The sequence below is a fragment of the Antedon mediterranea genome, chromosome 10 (assembly GCF_964355755.1).
Source record: "Antedon mediterranea chromosome 10, ecAntMedi1.1, whole genome shotgun sequence".
NCBI classification, from domain to species: Eukaryota; Metazoa; Echinodermata; class Crinoidea; order Comatulida; family Antedonidae; genus Antedon; species Antedon mediterranea.
In genome coordinates this window covers 3,052,696-3,072,246 of record NC_092679.1, presented here as the reverse complement: position 1 = coordinate 3,072,246, position 19,551 = coordinate 3,052,696, and the positions used below count along the sequence as shown (strand labels likewise).

General features: G+C 34.8%; 1 protein-coding gene across 2 annotated transcripts; it reads left to right on the top strand.

Moving 5' to 3' along the window:
- The first annotated feature begins 22 nt into the window (after positions 1–22).
- Positions 23–19,022, top strand: LOC140060296 (transmembrane protein 87A-like). 2 transcript variants are annotated; one of them, XM_072106443.1, is made up of 16 exons: positions 23–164; positions 2,474–2,534; positions 3,292–3,377; positions 4,172–4,297; positions 4,984–5,127; positions 6,172–6,360; positions 7,706–7,796; positions 8,448–8,509; positions 9,154–9,274; positions 10,046–10,208; positions 10,826–10,919; positions 11,336–11,403; positions 15,236–15,401; positions 16,022–16,199; positions 16,309–16,414; positions 17,163–19,022. In XM_072106443.1, exons 1-16 carry the CDS (start codon positions 30–32, stop codon positions 17,230–17,232), a joined length of 1,860 nt encoding a protein of 619 aa, XP_071962544.1. In that variant the 5' UTR covers positions 23–29; the 3' UTR covers positions 17,233–19,022. The 2 variants fall into 2 exon arrangements, with proteins under 2 accessions (XP_071962544.1, XP_071962545.1); XM_072106444.1 differs by lacking the exon at positions 2,474–2,534.
- Positions 19,023–19,551: the final 529 nt, after the last annotated feature.

Below are 19,551 nucleotides of genomic sequence, written 5' to 3'. Positions count from 1 at the left end.
TGTCAAAGAGTGATATATATTCTTTGGTGATGTGTGATAAAATTTACGAAAAGATGGGTTCTACGTGGAAGCTAAACTTTGCTTTATTTATAGCATTATGTTTTACTAAATTGCAATTAATTAATGCTGCACTTGAACCAGGTGTATTTAAGTATACAGTTTCTGTAAGATTTGCTTTAATTGTATTGTATAAACTAGCCTAACAAACAGCTGAGAAAAGGGGCCTAGTAGGCCTAGCCTAGGCCTAGGCCTAGGCCTAACTCTAGTACTAGGCCTAGGCCTACTAGGCCTAGCCTGTCTCTAGCCTAGGCCTAGCTAGTAGTAGTAAGTAGAGGGCTATGGCCAGGCCGCTAGGGTTATCAGACGATCGGGCCCACTTCAAGACGATCGGGCCCAAATCGTGAGACTATCGGGCCCATCAAGGGTGAAAGACGATCGGGCCCATCAAGCCCCAGGGTGAAAGACGATCGGGCCCAAATCGTGAGACGATCTGGACCATCAAGGGTGAAAGACGATCGGGCCCATCAAGCCCCAGTCAGGGTGAAAGACGATCGGGCCCAACAAACAAGACGATCGGGCCCAACAAACAAGACGATCGGGCCCAACAAACAAGACGATCGGGCCCAACAAACAAGACGATCGGGCCCAAAACATTCTCGGAAAATTAAATAAATACGCGAATACAAACAACACAATAATAACAATCAAAACAATCACATTTATTCATAAATGGAGAGTATTGGTAAGAAATTCTTAAAACCAGTAGTAGTGATAGTGTTAATTAGAGGATGATAAAATCAGAAAAAAATCTAACCTTTTTAATTAAAATCTTAATTATGCAAGAAAAGCACGTTGACACTAGCACTAGGAATTAAAAATGATGAAATGTGGCACATTATTTTATATAACACAAACGACTATCGGGCCCAACGCTAAGACGATCGGGACCAACTGGTAAGACGATCAGGCCCAACGTGGTTCTGAAAACACTGGACGATCGGGCCCAACGCCGAAGACGATCGGGCCCAACGCCAAAGACGATCGGGACCACGTTTTCTGGGCCCGGTCGTCTTGGGCCCGATCGTCCGTGGTCCCGATCGTCTGTTCCCCGCCGCTAGCTAGGCCTACAGTAGTAGTCTCTAAACTAGTGCTAGGCCTAGGTAACCGCTGGTAGGCTTAGGCCTAGTCGAGAGTAGATAGGCCAAGCAGACAGATGTACCAATTGCGTTGTATGTGTGTGTGGTGTGTACCAATTAACGGTAATTTAAATTAACATAATTTAATTATTTATGCACAATAAAGGCCTAGCCTTATATATAGGCCTATATTATAATATAAAATAATTATTTATATTTACATTTATTTAGGAGGCCTAGTTTAGTACTTATTATATTCTTTCAAAATGAATTAATATATGTTATTTTATCATTTCTAACCTTACAGGTAGCTGACAGATTTATCATCAACCTCATATTGGTCACATGAACCTGAGCTCCCAATTTCTTTGTTAAAAAAATGTTTTATTCCATATTTATTTTATTATTATTTTAAACATTTATAATTTCTTCGATATTATTAATTAATTGATTAACAGAAAATACATTTACTGTATCCCTGTACATATTGGAGCCAGATTTAAATTTAGATTTTGGATCCATATTTAGATTAACACAATTAGAAGCTCAAATAACTTGTCTCAAGATGACACAGGGACAGATACAATATAATATTAATATTTTGAAGTTACAAAGTTATTGAAGAAAAAAAGTATTTTGCGCATAAACATTAAACCCTATGATATTAATTATAATTAGATACGAAGTATCAATCATATCACAATGTCTTCTAAAATAGAATATTAATATTATATACACATTATATAAAGTTATTCCTCATAGGCTCCATATTTTGATTGAGTAATTGGTGAACAGACAATCGGGCCATAGAGACGAGTCTTATATGTTTGGCCCGATCGTCACTAACATTATTTGTATGTATGTAGTGTTTCCCAGAATAATATAGTAATACGTACTTGACATAACTTAAATCGTGTATGCTGCCACCTATGTGTGGATCAATAAATACTCTTACAAAAATGGCGATTATGAGTCCATGTCTCGTATAAAGTCTTAGCGTATATCACAGTATAGATAGACCCATATCTTACAATGTACATAGTTTATTACATTTGTATCACAAACTCGTGGAAAGAACACCCTTAATTTATTTTATGGTGAACAATTATAAATTCATTCGTTTTTCCTTTATTTTTATGGACCGATCGTCTAATTATATTGGCCCGATCGTCCGAGTCGTTGAGCCCGAACGTCCACAAAGTTGGGCCCGAACGTCCGCACGTGTTTGTACCCGATCGTCTTTAAAAAAAAGCCCGATCATCTGCCCCCTGATCGTCTGTCAATCGAATAATTTCTTATGTTGTTTTAATTTATCTTTTCTACTTGTTTTGTTTTAGAGGAATGAAGTAATTACAATTTCTAAGAGTATGTATAACAACACTAACGTGACACTGATAGGTATGATGATAGACTTTTAAACATTTTCAAATTCAATTATACACAATGCAGATGCTTTCCAATATGGTGTGATAAGGTGTGATAATATGTATAAAGTGATATCTGTGTGAAAAAGTACTGTACATTTACAATGGTTTTAAATTTATGGGATGTAATTCCATGTATATTGGTGAAACCAATAGACGGTTATCAATGCGGGTGCGTGAACATTTCAGGGACAAGGCTTCTCACATTTTTCAACATCTGCATGATTCAGAACGGTTTGAGGTCCTCGCTAAGGCGGAATGCTTCACCGTTCTGATTTCTGCAGATTCCGTTTTCAAACTTAAGGTCAAGGAAGCCCTCCACATCTCGTGGAGTAAACCTTCCTTGAACAAACAAATCTATAACTTAGGTGTCACACTTGCCATATGATTGTTTGTAGCCTACATTCCTTGTTCTTTTATTATGCTAATTACTTACTTATTTACATACAACATGTCCTGTTGGTATATAAGCACTCTAGGCGTTGTTTACTGTTCTGATGATGAGAATAGTTTCTCGAAACATGTCACAATCTAAGGCAGTTTGCCTTTTTATTAAATGCCTCGCTATAGTCATTTTAACTTTTAAATTTATATAGCGCAAAATACAAATAGTCTCTATGCGCTGTTTATCACATGTGTAATGTAATTACAAATTACAGTATTCCTCATCAAGGGTTAGCCTCTTTTTGTTACTCATAAGTCATTAACTACATTTCTACTTTCATTTTCAGCCAAGTGTCAAGATTCTAATTGCCAAATCAAACTCAAGTGGGTTCTTCGTTTCTCTGATTGTGATAATGCATTTGTAGATAATAATGTAAGTACAGTGCAAAAGCTGTAATGTGAATAATTTCAACTCTCTTAATACCGGACACCTTTGGGCTGGTCTATTCTGCAAAGTCTGGTGTTCCGAAATGTGTTTTTTAATGGTAAAATTAATTTGAGTTTGAGGAAAGTCTGGTTGTGGGCAAGTTTCCCGTTTTCAGAGAGTTCAGTGTTGGGAAAGTTTACTGTATCATTTTCGGTATTATATATTTTTTATTGTTTATCAAAATGAAAAAAAGTATATCATGTATTGTTTGAAGGTTTGCATGGCGAAATCAAATGTTGATATAAAGTTTGCGGTACACCACGTATATTAGTTCTGAAAAGAACTTTTGAGTTTCTTGACGTTTCGATCAATATGCTTTGATCGTCCTCAGAACTAATATGTATCACTTTACAATACAGTTGTAAATAATGAACATGACAATTACAAACACAAACTTTTTCAATTGAGTGTTTTAGAATGTTTGTGGATTATTAATTGTATTTTTATTTTAGTTGTGCATGTAGTAGTAGGAGAAATATATTATTTATTCATAAATAATCTATATTGTGCCAGACTTACCTGGATAAATCGACAATAGCCTGTGCTCTCCAGAGGGAGGGCTTAGATACAAAAAGTAAAAGTTCCTATAACACTCCTGGACCATAATGGACTAGTCCGCAACCACTCCCTCAATTGGGAACGTTCAAACGTACCACCATCTCTAGGTTCAAGTTATTACAGTACATATGCGAAAAAGATATTGATATTTTTTTTCCCTAAAAATTATTGTTTTATTTTAGATTAATACTTCAGTTTTGTTGAGCAGCCCAGAATTATCGATGTTTCAGTTTGAAAATATAATGAGATTTCAACAATCTATTGCGGGCAATGAGACGGAGACATGTGATCATAAAACTATGTTTCAGGTAACATTAATATGTACAGCTTATTACATTACATTATACTAAATTATTTGGGAAATAGACGTCCATAGTTACAAAATCAATTGCATAAATAAGTTTAAATAAAAAAGGCACACACTAAAAAAACACTGGTATCAGATCATCTCAGGATCTCCATCATTTTGTTATGGAGCCTGGATGGCAAATTTTTTAGTGAGCAAAGTGTTATTCGTCACCTATGGCTAATGTGTATGCTGGGCTTAATGGTTATTTAACATATTTAAAAAAAAATCTCTGTGATATAAGGATTGAAGTTTATGATTTTATTAGAGAAATGTAGTATTTATAAATAAATAGTCTATATTATTGTGCCAGACTTACCTGGATAAATCGAAAATAGCCTGTGCTCTCCAGAGTGAGGGCTTAGATTTGAAAAGTAAAAGTTCCTATAACACTCTTGGACCATAAAGGACTAGTCTGCAATCATGCCCTCAATTGGGAACATTTCTTTCCGCAATAAGTGACAGGAAACAGCATAATCATAATATTCCGTCAACCCAACAGTATCTGCTTAATTTCACACGAAATCATACAGAACAAAAATTGCCTCACATTTTGATTTTTGTATACTATAGTTTTGAGTCACTGGTAAGTACAGTAATTTCTTGTGCTTAAAATTGTATAATAATACATCATTCTAATTTTTCCAGGATCAGAGTAATCTTGCACCTATTCAGTGCATTACAACCATCGATGGTGATATTAAATTTTGCAAAGAAGAAAAAAATAAAGGAAAAAACAAAGATAAAAAGGACTCGGTAACAGAAAAAACAGAAAAATCCAGACGGAAAAGAGTGAGTAAATTCTATCTTTTTAAAATATTGGATTTGTTTTTGTCTTTTTTTAATTAATTATTGTCCCCCTGAACAATATTTTTTCTTGAAAATTTAATTGTTGAATTTGCAATTTTAATTTTCCATATTAGTTATTCACTTGGACAAAAAATTCAATTGAAAAAAAACCCCAATTATTTACCTGAATAAAATGTTATTTAATGTAAAAAATAGTCAAATTGGTTGTCTTTTTTATTTCTTTTTTATCCATGGAAGTGATTAATTTGATTAAATATAGAGCCTAGTCTAGTCTGATTTTTAATCTTAATTACCTCCGCCTAGGAGGTTATATTTTCACCCCTGTATGTTTGTGTGTGTCTGTGAACAGCCTGGAGGCCACAGTTTTTAGCCGATTCTCACCAAACTTAGCCACAATGATCAATGACTTATCATATAATTGTTGTTAAATTTTGAAGGGTCAGGGTCAAAGATCAAGGTCCACAAAAAAAAAAAAATAATAATAATTAAAAAAAAAAAAAACCTCAGCGGGACTTGAACCAGCGATCTCAGCTGGATACATAACCATTACACCAAACGCTCATCCACAACTTTGTAGTGTGCAGTTAGCCTATTTACACTTAGAGCTAATAAAAACAAATATTTAAAAAATATATATACTTTCCGGGGACATTTTATGTAGGGGAATTTTACAGTAGGCGGAGGTTTGTACTCTCGGAGTACCCTCAAGTTTTTTTATATTTTTGGAGGAAAATACATCTTTAAATTTTATATTAATTTAAAACTGCAATTCATTGTTATCTAAACGTATCAACTTCACATAAAAAGAACTTAAGCATACAGTGTTAAAACAAAAATTAAAAGTAGATAAAAATTATACTAAATTTTAAAGTTTGTTAAAATTAAAGATTGACTGAATCACAAACTGGAAAGTTATGATGTGGCTATAGACATCGTACAGTGAAGGGTATAACTAGTTTAAAAACATAAAGTTTTTCGTACTTTAATTGGTGACATACTAGTACTAAATGTTTTAAATATCATTAGGAAACTGAAGGAGACCCCAACTCATCCGTAGATGGCAAGCCACCCACAACTGCCAAGCTACCCACAACTTCCAAGCCACCCACAACTGCCAAGCAGCCCACACCTGCCAAGCAGGCCACACCTGCCAAGCAGGCCACACCTGCCAAGCAGGCCACAGCAGCCAAGCAGGCCACATCGGACAAATCAACGGTTGGTCATTCATCTATTTTTTTACACTAGCAGCTTGCGTATTATTTCTATCACAACAAAATAGAATAATCACAACAAGAACACAATTGAATAATAAATATAACTATGTTATATGAAAAATAAGAAAAGATCACATACACAAAAATTATCCCTAATTTCTTTTCAAATTTAAAGGAGAATTAAAAAAGAACTATATGCATAAATCACTAGTGCATGTTCAATGTTGGTTTAATCGCATGTGCATATGCCACAAAATGCTGCCTAAATAGACTAGTGACAGTCAAAAACAAAACTGCCTCATGTTATAGAACAATCCATGATATATTTACTCTGTCTATACTATCAACTTGTTTTTACAAAAAAAAAAGACCAGGTTACTTTTGACAGCCATCCTACTGTAAAGCTCTGTGTACACTATCAAACTAGTTTGACAGAAAAAAGTGTGATGTGCCCAAATATGGCAGTGATATGCCCAAATATGGTAGTGATATGCCCAAATACGGTAGTGATATGACAGCTTTATGTCCGTATATGGGCACATCATATTTTTTGTCACATAAAGTTTGATAGTTTAGGCAGAGCTTAATATATGGAATTCATTTTATATTGATGAATAAAGTAGGATCCTGTACAAGAGAAAGGAAGGCGACATCAAACGATTTCGATACACAACACAGCTTAACAGCGCATGCACCGCTATTTTGTAACATTGTGGGCGGTCCGCCGCACTCTGTCTGCAGGAGAGGTGGAACGTTTGATGTCAGACTGATGCCTTTCCATGCCTACTTATTTTGTCCATGGTAAAATGAACCTATAAAAGATTAAAAAAAAACAAAACTGCCTCATTGAAATTTCTGAAATATTGATAAGCATTGCTGTGCTTATTTATCATTTAAACTCTGTCTACATTATATCAAACTTTGTGTGACAAAAAAATGTGATCTGCCATATATTGACAATCATATTTGGGCATATCACTACCATATTTGGGCATATAATTACCTATCAATATCTATTGTGGAAAACGTCTACCCAGCTATTCTTTGATTTTGAATTTTCTTTCAATATCCTTGAAGTAGCACATTCTGTTCCAGCTTATGGCCATTCAGCTAGAGCATGATTGACTCTAAAGCTCTGTCTGCTATCAAACTTTATGACAACAAATTGTAATGTGCCCATAGATTGACTATCATATTTGGTCATATCACTACCATATTTGGGCATAGCATTACCATATTTGGGCACATCACACTTTTTTGTCAAACTAGTTTGATAGTGTAGACATAGCTTTACAGTAGAACGCCTGTCAAAATCAACCTGGTCTGTTTTTTTTATATTGTTTTAGGTTCCAAATAGAGTGACAAACACATGGCAGGATGGTCGATATATCTTTGTGATTTCCATTGAAACAGATTGCGAAAATCCATCCTTTAACAGTAAGTTATTATTTACCAGAACTGCTATAAAGTGGATGCAACCTTGGTGTTGACATTCATCCCTATAACCCTACAATCATTTTAACATAAACTTTATTTAAAAAATTTTGATTTTTATATTTATATATACTACATAATTATGTTAAAACATTGTTGAAATCGTATTTTGCACCAGGGAAAAACAACCAAAACTTGATCTTGGTCTCCGTCTTTAAATAAAGTTATATTTATATACAGAGCGTAATGATGTTAAAACATTGTTGAAATTGTATTTTGTATGTGCACGGCCCCAGGGAAGAACAACCAAAACTTGATCTTAGCCTTCCTGTTTAAATAAAGTTATATTTAAGTTTATGGTTGCACCATTCTTTTTGTAATGAGCAATTGGTTCATCTGGGTGCAATTTGAGAGGCTTTACTCATCAAGATATAAACGGCTTCGTAATATGCATGTGACAAAATGATTATCCAGCGCTAGACTTGAAAGAAGAAATATTTATGCTTCAGCAAACACAGAATCTCTACTCACCCATTTCTCCTGTCCCTATTAAAGTCAATTCATCAATAGTAGCCATTTTTTAACCTATATACTAAATTTTAACTTTTTGGTGCAAGTTATTCTACATGTTATTGTTTATTTATTTTTTTTCAGTTACTATTGAATTCGAAAATGAGCATGGTTACTTGTCGGCAACTCAAAAACCTCTTCTTACGGTAGGTTAAATTTAAAAATTATTTTTTTATTTTATTATTTATATTATTTTTGTACAATCACATTTTATTGATTATATATCATTATATTTATTATATACCAAACAAATAGGTCATTAAACAGTTTTTTCCCGTCGGACTTTAGGCCGCTCAATGACCAGTAATGTGTGATCAAAGTATGAATGGTCAATTTTGTATATTTAATTAAATTTATTAACACTGGAACCAGTCAATTTTTCATATGTATGTATTTCATGTATATTGGACAGAATAAAGTATTGTATTGTATATTATTTTATTATTTTATGAAAATCCTGATACCATTAGACTTTCCCGACGGCCACTTACAAGGAACAACAAGATGAACCGTACATATGACATAGTTTAGTCAAAGTTTTGATAGGGGCCGCATTACTTACTCTTCCTGCCTGCCAAACGACACAAAAACATAGTGTCTTTTGTACTTTAGCAACAACTTTCAGAAGAAAGGGAAATGTGAACAACATTGAATATATTACTAGTTAATTATTTCGTTGTTCACACTGACTAAAAATAAATTTAGCTTATGTTAAATCTACCAATTTGGCAGATTTAGTCATGTCCTTTCCAGTGTGTGTGTGTTTAAATTGATTTTTTATTATTTACAGTTTTATGCTGTGATGTGTGCTGCTTACACTATACTAGCGTTCCTTTGGCTTCTAATGATGGCTTGTCAATGGAGAGATATACTTAGAATTCAGTTTTGGATCTGTGGTGTTGTTATATTAGGTAGAAGCTTTAATATTTAATTAAGCTTGGTTCCCACTAGAACGCAAACACAGGACGTAGGCCGCAAAACAAGCGAATTGATGGATTATTCCAACTGTCGCTTCAGTAACTACATTTCATTTCCTCTTGTATATATGCAATTATTTAACATCTTTTTTGTGATAACTGTGTAGTTTAAGCTTGGTTTCCACTAGGACGTAACACGACAACTTAAGGTATTTAACCAATCACAAGCGATGGATTATTCGAATTTTTGCTTGTGATTGGTCAACGTCCTTGCGTTTTGTCCTTGTGGGAACCAAGCTTTAGTGCCCCATAAACGTCTACAACATAAACTAAAATCATATATTACTGCAGTAATACATATTGTTACTGTAGTAGAATAATTTTTACATGGTTCCTTATAATACAGATGATAAACTACAGATAATTACAACTAAAACAATGACTTGAGCAAAGATGCAAGAGTAAAGCTCTGTCTACACTATCTAATTAGTTCGATAAAAAAGGTGTGATAAGCCCAAATATGGTAGTGATATGCCCAATTATGATAGGTTTATGACATCATCATATATTGGCACATCACATTTTGATGTCACATAAAGTTTGATAGTGTAGAAAGTGCTTAAGATATAGTATATTAATATTAAAAAGGATAATGTGTGTTCACACCTAATTATGTATAATTATAAAAGCCAGACAGAGACAATACAAGATTTCTGATTTACAAGTGTGACACTACTTAGTAGTTTTTTTCCCTTCACATTTCAGGTCTTCTTGAGAAAGTAGTGTTCTACTCTGAGTACCACCACATGAACAAGACAGGTTTCTCCTCTCCCGCTGCTTTGATCTTTGCTGAATTGGTCTCCTGTCTGAAGAGGACAGTCGCAAGAATGCTTGTTATTATTGTTAGCATGGGATTTGGAATCACAAAGTAAGTCCGTAATTGTACGGACATGGGTGTCACCCTCTTCGCTCATGCCACCACCTCCTCGCTCATGCCACCACCCCCTCGCTCATACCACCACCTCCTCGCTCATGCCACCACCTCCTCGCTCATGCCACCACCTCCTTGCTCATGCCACCACCTCTTCAACTCCATTTGAAACAATTTGGTTTAGGATTCGGAAGATTTTTGTTATTGTTCGTGTTACACACATGTGTATCTCTCTTTCACTCCCGGATCTCTCTTAGATTCCTGTGTTCAGTAAAGCCTGTTTTCCTGTCGACGTTATTCGACGCTATCGTTAACAATAATTGGCAATCTCCTACGTAAACATTGAATTGTTAACAATTGACAGGAAAAGGTACTCGCTATCGTTATCATTTCAACTTGGATCGTTTTCAAACGATCGTTGTTGAACTGTTAACGATCAACGACGATAGCGTTGAATAACGTTGACAGGAAAACAGACTTAATGGATTATATCCATGCATTCAAATCCAAAGGCAAATTACTGAAAAAATGACAATGCTGTTGGTATCATCACATTTTTTGTCACATAAAGTTTGATAGTCTAGACAGAGCTTTATGTTTTTGTTTTTATTCAGACCACGTCTTGGACCTCAGTTGCATCGTGTGATTGGAGTTGGATTTTTATTCTTTGTGCTAAGCTCAATTGAGGCGTGTTTGCGTGTACAAGGTGTAAGTGAATTGATTAACATGTTCTGCTTCTGAGACCACGTTCAAAATCATAGATGTGGTTTTAATCCTTGATCTGTCTGTACTGTATATAGTGCAGTAGCAACTCTATTAAGGGGTCCACTTCAGGACTTAAAAAAGTATCCATTTAATAGAGTTGTCCCGTTAATAAAGGTTAGCAGTGGTGTTATAACGTATTTTGCCCCGCATTCTTTTCAAATAAAAGGGCCCCTTTATATAGTTTTCCCCTGAATAAAGGTTAGCCGTGGTTTTATAACATATATTGCCCCTAATTCTTTTCAAATGAAAGGACCCCCTTAATAGAGGTGTTTCAGACGAGGGGTTCCACTGTCTTTCTTGGTAAGGCCTAAAAACAATTGGTGATGAGGTTATAAATTAATAATTATTTATCTTTATAGAGTGTACAGCAAGACCTTGTAGCCAGCATTCCTCTAGCTGTCCTGGATGCTGTCATTTGCTACTGGATATCCTTTTGTTAGTGTCATACAACCCACTCTTATTAAAATGGACCTGAAATGGATTTTCGATTTTTTTCATTTTAGAATGATGTTTTGGGGGCTATTAGGTGTTGTTAGAATGTATATTGTTACAAAATATAAATTGGCCCTTTTGGGGAAAGCCCCATTTGAAAATCAAAGAAATTCGCGGGTGACGTCACTTTGCGAATATATTCCTATCCCTCCAATGGACAATTTGCAGTTTTTTGGCTATAACTCTTGAAATCTATGGAGTATTTTCTAAAAAATGCTTGTGCATTTGCAGAAACGTATTTAGAATTTTTTTAGATAAAATTATTACCGTATAAACGGTTATTCATCGAGTAAATGACGATTTAAAATCTTAAAATCAACTGTTTTTTTCTGGCAATACCGAAGTTGGCCTGGCAACGTTGTCCGGGATACAGCTCCGTGCGCAATGATGCGTATCCATATTTTCCGTTCGTGTATTTTGTATATCGTTCGTAATTTATACTGCTAAAATGTGTTAGTTTCTTTAGTTTTTAGTTTAGCAGAATTAAATTAGTAATATGAGATGATAATTTATTTGTCACGAATCAGGCAGTTCGAAAACGAATTTTGTTCATATTTTACTTTGGCTTGACAATGAGCGCAGCAAGTTGTTGATATCGCTTTGGTCCTTGGATGCACATGAAACGGAGCCTCGCCGCATGATGTGGGTGTGGTGGATCGACTTCGCGCGCTTGATTGGGGGCCTAGGCCTAGTAAAGGTTTGGGAGGTAGGCCTTCTAAATTCGGGTTTTATAACAAACGAAGTACATTTTAGGAACCTATATTTCAACAACATTAGATATTGAATAAGTTAGTATTAGTGTCAACGCTTCACGTATCTTTCCAGGCCGTCGATCATTCACTGACTATCGGGCGGCATACACGCTCTCGATATCATCGTGTGTATATGTGACGTCGTGAATATAGAGGCTTCCGACGGCCGTTGAAATAGAATATTGCAATGGCGTGAGTAATTTTCGCTAATTTACCATGGTATCTTAAAATTTCGTTTTTACTCAAAATACTATACATTTTGTTTTTATTTGTATGGGTTTGTGTTAATTTGATACACTAGATGGTACGCTCGCTTCGCTCGCATACCATCTAGGTCGTGCCCACAGATGGTTCTCGAATACATAATAATTTCAGCGTTAAAAAACTGGCGATTTCAAATGTTACGTACCGCAGGACAATAATACATGTCGTTTACAGGAACGAATAAATAGACACTGTGATTTATGTACTCAACTAAAATTAGCACCCTATTATATTATAAAATAAGACCAATTGTTTAAGTCAAATTTAAACAAACTTAATTTGTGTTTTGTATGTAACATTAGGGTTGAGGGATGGGGAAGAGGATGGGTGCAAAGAGGAACAATGTTAAAATATATTCTTTATCCATTTAGTAACGAAATATTAATTGCTTTCATGTTTTACAAATAATATACCACTAAACACAGTAAAACATTGCGATGTAATACTTTGTTGAAACTATCACCGTCCTAGTCGATTGAAATAGTACAGCACATGTAACGATACATCACTACGACGTGTATATGTTTATAATATAATGTAAAACAATTTGTGAAAACCACCTCTATTCGGGGAAAATCATAAATTCGATTTAATCGTCAATAAATATTAAATTATCTAACTCAACTTAATTAGTAGGCCTAATGGTTTTCAATTGTTTCTTAGAGCCCATTCATACTTAAGTTGGTTCCTACCCTACCCACCAAAGTTGTTCTGCGTTTAGGGCATGTGATGTACCGTAGGCCTATTCTCTACTGGTTTTACAACGCTACTCATGCCAGTGAGGGAAAGGTGATGATGTGGGTGGTTTAACTGCAATAATAAAGATTTGTACATAATATACGGCAAGTGAAAACGCTAGCTCATTATCCGTTTAAAAAAAAATTATATCCAACCTCTGCAGCACAGATTGAAAACAAAAATGGATCGAATTTCGAGTATACAGTGCTGTACTTGCCTTTACGACGCCTGAGGGAATAGACACTTGTGAAACAGAGATTGGAATGTTCCATTCATCGCAAATCAATACATTTGTATAATCGTATATTAAATCTATCAAAATAGTATTTTTTTAAGAAAATCGGCCTGTCTTCAACATTATGATGCTGTACTCTAGCTGTTCAACCAGTTTTCAGCTATTAAAAACAATTATCGTAGGAGGAGATAGGAAAATGCGAAGCCTCCTCGTATTTTTGTGGCGGGTATTTTTCAAGATGGACATCCATTAGACAGTGTATACCACGATCGGAAAACACCCCTATTTGGGGCAAATCGTTGAACCTAAATTCGTTTTAATCGTCAATAACTAATTACCTAACTCAATTTAATTAGTAAACAGGGTTACATCAGATGGTTAAAATCAGTACCGAAAGTATGAACCAACTTTATATACCATTGAGTAGAAATTCTAGAAATAAACCGAGATTTACCGAATTTTGCCCTTACGTAAATTTATATATAGATTTAAATAACATGTGTGAATTTCTTGAAAATCAAAATTCCATTTCAGGTCCATTTTAAGTGTTCCTATAGTCTACACTATCAAACTTTATGTGACAAAAAATGTGATGTGCCCATATAGGGCATATAGACATGATGATATCACTACCATATTTGGGCACATCACATTTTTTTTGTCAAACTAGTTTGATGGTGTAGACAGAGCTTTATCCAACCATTGATATCACAATATGTATTGATATTAGTATTCTAAAAAGCAATAAAGTTATTTCATAATATTTTGGTTATGCTTTGGGAATTTCAAAATGATGTAATACTAGGCCTTGTCTTAAGAGGCATGTACTTGCCTAACATACACCTAAAATGCTCCTGTGGTGTGATTTAGATTTGGTAAACTTCTACACACTTAGATACAAAAACATACCTACAGCACACCTGAATGTATTGAGGAGTGCAATTTGTAGTATGGCTGCAAGTTACAAGGCCTGTATCATCGTCATCTTATTCCAAATTTTAGAATTGTAACTTCTTTTCTAATTATTCTCATTGGTTAGAATTGAAGTTTATTACACATATACCCCTTTCACACCAATACTCCGGAATGTCTCCGGAGACACCCCAGGGTTTATGACCATTCAAAACGTCGAGAAACTCCGGAGATAACCTTTCACACCAACCTAGCAACACCTGGGTTTATAAAATAAAATTGTAAGTGTCGCCCTCTATTTTGTTTGTTTACATAGCGACAATCATTAGAATCATTTTAATTAATAATATTTTTAATTTAATAATTACTTTCAAAAGTCTCAGAAGTAATATAATGTTTAATTGATACTACTTATTATTTTTTAAACCCGCTATATATTTTGTACAAATATTTAAAGTAACTAAAGCAATGAGTGATCGTGCGAGGATAACCTTTTGACCCGAAACACTCCGGAGTTTGATGTTGGTACCTTTCACACCAAAACACCGCGCCGGGGTGTCCCCGCAGTTCGCTCTCCGGAGAATGTTCAACTGTTCAACCCCGCAGTTTTAAACTCCGGAGTTGCTTGATTTTACCTTTCACACCAAACAGCGGGGCGTCAACTCCGGAGTGTCTCAAGAGTTTTGCTTTTGGTGTGAAAGGGGTATAAGTCAATGAGAATGCTGTCACACTTTGAAAAAAACAACTTTCATATTTAGTTCGACAGGCGATTCTTTTATTTTTCAGCAGCACTCTAGTTTTCAATGTTATCAATGATAAACAATACGTTAGAGTTTTATTTATCTTCCTTACATTTAACTTCACATCTTTACAAACTTGGTGGACACAACGAGAACGCTGAGACTTCGCCGTAACCTTGTCAAGCTCTGGCTGTACCGCCATTTCACCAACTGTCTTATCTTTTGCATCGTTGCTGCCATCATTTTCCTCGTATGGTCTTTGAAGGAACACAAAGCCGCTGTCTGTGTCACTGTAAGTGTTTCTGTTCATTGCATTTTGAATTATATGATAGCAAAATACACATCTACAAATTTGTAAAATATATATGTTTTTATCACAGCCTAAAGTATCTTAATTGTTGATTCATTACCCATCAACAAAACCGGACTAAAGGCCAATTTACACAGACAAACGTTAACGGTAAGCGGAAAGCCGCTTACGATGTTACTCGTAGAATCTGTATCTATCCTGAGTGTAAACTGCCTGTTCGTTCCGTGTTGTATGTAAATGGTCATAAGGAATAACATAGATTCTATATTTTTATTACCGTTACCGCTCGTCTGTGTAAATTGGCCTTTATGGATCTACATCTATAAAAAAACAAAGCCTTGCACTTGAATGGAACAACCTTGGTGTTAACATTCACTCGTCTATGACCCTAACATCATTTAAACATAAACTGTTGTAGTTGAATTTGTATTTTTTTGTTTGTGCACGGCCCCAGGGAAGAACAACCATGTGTTGATCTGGGCCTCCCTGGTTAAATAAAGTTGAATTGAATACGTTGAAACAAACTAAGTGCAGGAGAAACTTTGTAGATGATGTGTTATTAACTTTGTTATTTAAATATAATTTAAATCATTTTTTGCTAGAGATGGTCGGAGCTTTGGTTGGACGATGCGTACTGGCACATTCTGTTTTACATTGTACTTGTTGTAATCATCATCTTGTGGCGTCCAACCGCCAACAACCAGCGTTACGCTTACTCACCGCTCACTGACGCGCTTGATGATGATGAGTCAAAGGAGCCTATGATTCCAGAATCATTTGGTAGGTCTCATTTCAACCTCTCACCGACCCCGTCCCCCCTCCCCTTCACTCTTCATTCATTGCCTTCTGGTTTACTTTGTGAAGCTTACCATAATTATATATTTTTCAGAGGGCATGAAAATGCGTAATGTAAACCGTACTGATTCTACGCCAAATAAAGTCGAAGACGATCTTAAGTGGATCGAAGATAATATTCCAGCTTCTGTAGCAGATGCGTAAGTGACATTTTTTATCTTGCAATTTATTGAATTAAAATATATTTTTGAATTGAATTGAAATATATATTTATACTGGGTAACCTCTTCAGTCAAAGACTGGTCTCCCAGAGGGCCCAGTTATGATCAGTGGCTGTGATGTACTAATACACCGGGGTAATCCCCTACTCGTCTCAAAAGAATGTACTAGGTTCTTTAAAGTGCACACGAGCTAAATGTGTACACTGGACCTACGGTTTATAGTCCTTATCCGAGAAGACTCGTTCTACCACCAGAACCATGGAGTGAGTGAGCCTCGAAATCCTTGCCGATGTTATGGCTACGTAATTACGGTTCCACTGTCTTAACTGCTCGGTATAATAAATACCAATACTGTATAATAATAATAATGGTAGTCTAATACAATGTCTCTAAGCGCTTTACACAAAAAATGATCCATAAAATAACCTAAGATAGCAAAAAAAAAAAAAAAAAAAAGCAGAAGAGCCATTTACACTGCTCCGTTTTCCAGCACTTTGAAGCTTACATATGAGAGCTAGCTGGAACAGTATTCACAGGAGCTAGAGTGAAAAGGGCATCTGTCTATCCTATCCTACCGAAGTAAGAAAAAAGATGTTGCTTAAGACTTGAAATATCGATTGATGTTGCCTCTCTAATAGCTTGTGACAGATCATTCCAAAGACAAGAAGACGCCTTTCACCTTTATTATCGTTAACGTTATTCTATTTATAAAATTCTTTTTTTACAGGGCTCTCGCCGCATTTGATGACTCCGATGAAGAAATAGTTACAAATATTGAACGCAGTAAAATGGAATGAAGGTGTAGTGGTTAATTTATAGAGATTTTGCACCAAATGTACTGTATGTACAACTTTAATATTTGCAATAATTATGCGCAGATGTCTCGTACAATTTATATTACCTTGTAATTAGACATCCATATTCCACTGGTAAGCTAAGAAGTTTATATCTACAGGTGCAGTAAGGTATTTGCATTCAGACACTTGTATGCAAATTAGCCAAATCTGCACCAAGTGTACATTTTACATCCGATCTAGCTTCCTGAGATGTTTGCCAACTTATGAAATAGTGCCCTCTGGTGCTTTTGAACGGCAACATTCAAACCACCTTTATATAAAGTGACAAAATTCATTCAGAGTTGTTAAAGATCTAATAACAACTCCCTGATTACATTAACCAACAATCGGCTTTCTTTCAACATACCTACATATTCAAACCCCCTCAGCGAGTAATAGCCCTCCTATTTCAGGCACCTCTGGCTGCCCATAGAGTTTTAATCGGAAACTGTCAATGAAAAGAATATTTGTATGCTATACTGAACTAAGGCGCTTATTAGACTACTGGGCATATTCGATCATTTACAGTTGTTTTAAATGTTCTTTGTATTTGTTTTTTAGCTCACCAGCACTCATTGTAAATAATACTCAGAAAAAGGTTGTATGCAACAATGCTATATTAAATGATAAAATGGATATTGAAATATTAAAACCAGTTGTACCACCAAGGTCATCTGAGAATCTCCGGCTGGGTGATGAAGCATGACGATGATAAGATAATATTAACATCTGCAACAAACAGGGTTCCCCACAAAAAAAAAGGTTCTTTGTTTGCTTTCCAATACGTGTGGATCATCTCGAGTCCTGTTGAGTCAAATTACGATACAAAAAGCTGTATTTCATTGTATTGCTTGAATGACTTGAGAAGGAAAAAAAGGTATCTAGTGCCCCCTATTATACTGTAGAAAACTTTATTACAATACCAAATTATTGTTATTTTAATACACATTTGTTTATTCTCTCTACTTTATAATGAGATATATATATCACATTAGAAAATAAATTAATTTGAGCAGAGCTTTATTTAATTGAAATGATTTTATTGAGCATTTTTTTATGTTAAATTTAAACTTTAAATTTAAACTTTTTGAGACTTCCTCATAGTATTTGAACTACATACATTTTATTTAATACCATCAATCAATATTTTTAAATCTTACTTTCTAAAGTAAAATTTGATATTAAATTTTTTGTTTAACTATTTTATTCAAATTCTTGATAAATACAAAAGAAAGCAGAGCGTTTATTCAAATAAATATGGTAAACTGACCCCCCCCCCCCCTTCACAAATATTTTGTTCCCACACCGGGTTCTGTACACCGTGTAGGTCTAATTCAAATACATGCAAACCTATCTTTACTTAATATTTACATAATAAGATATAATTTGTCCTAATATGTTACATGTTTTTATATTTGTTTGTTTAGTTTTATTTTATTTAACAGAAACATTTAAAGCATCCTCCCCCCCCCCCCCCCCGCTATGTTTTAACCATTTACTATTAATATTCTTCATAGAACAAATTTGAAGTTAAATAGTGTAAAATTAATTTATAATAATATGTATATAAGAAACATACCATATTTGGATAGAAAAATACCATATTTGGAGAGAAATGTACCATATTTGGATAGATTGTGGTTTACAATCAACATATTTCTGGCAAAGAATTAATTAAGCACTTCTTTTTTTTATTACTACGTTTACAATTTACATTATGTTTTGAATAAATTATTTTGCTTGTTCATCTACTAGGCCTAGAGGTTGTTTTGTTTTTGGATGTTACTTATACTCTGATAGTCATGATGGAACAAATTTTATGAACTGGGTTCAGGATCATTTTTACTTTCAACATGTAACACAAGCAACTAGATTTAGAGATGGACAGAATCCTAGTCTTTTAGACTTGGTTTTTACAAATGAAGAGGACATGATCGATGACATTTGTTACAGTGCACCACTCGGTAAAAGCGATCACGCAGTATTAACATTTAAATTTGATTGTTACATTGAGTCGCAAGACAATATCTTGTTAAAACCAAATTATCATTACGGTGATTATGTTCAAATAAATGAAGAACTAAAAAAGATTGATTGGGAGGGGAAATTTGAAAATGGTGGAACAGAAGAGTGTTGGAATTTGTTTAGTGAAATTATTGCAGAAACTAGTGGATGGCACATTCCCAAGGCAAAAAAGGGGGACAACAGTAAGGTCAAAGAGCCTCTTTGGATAAACAAGAAATGAAAAAAATGATAAAGCTTAAAAGAAATGCATGGTTT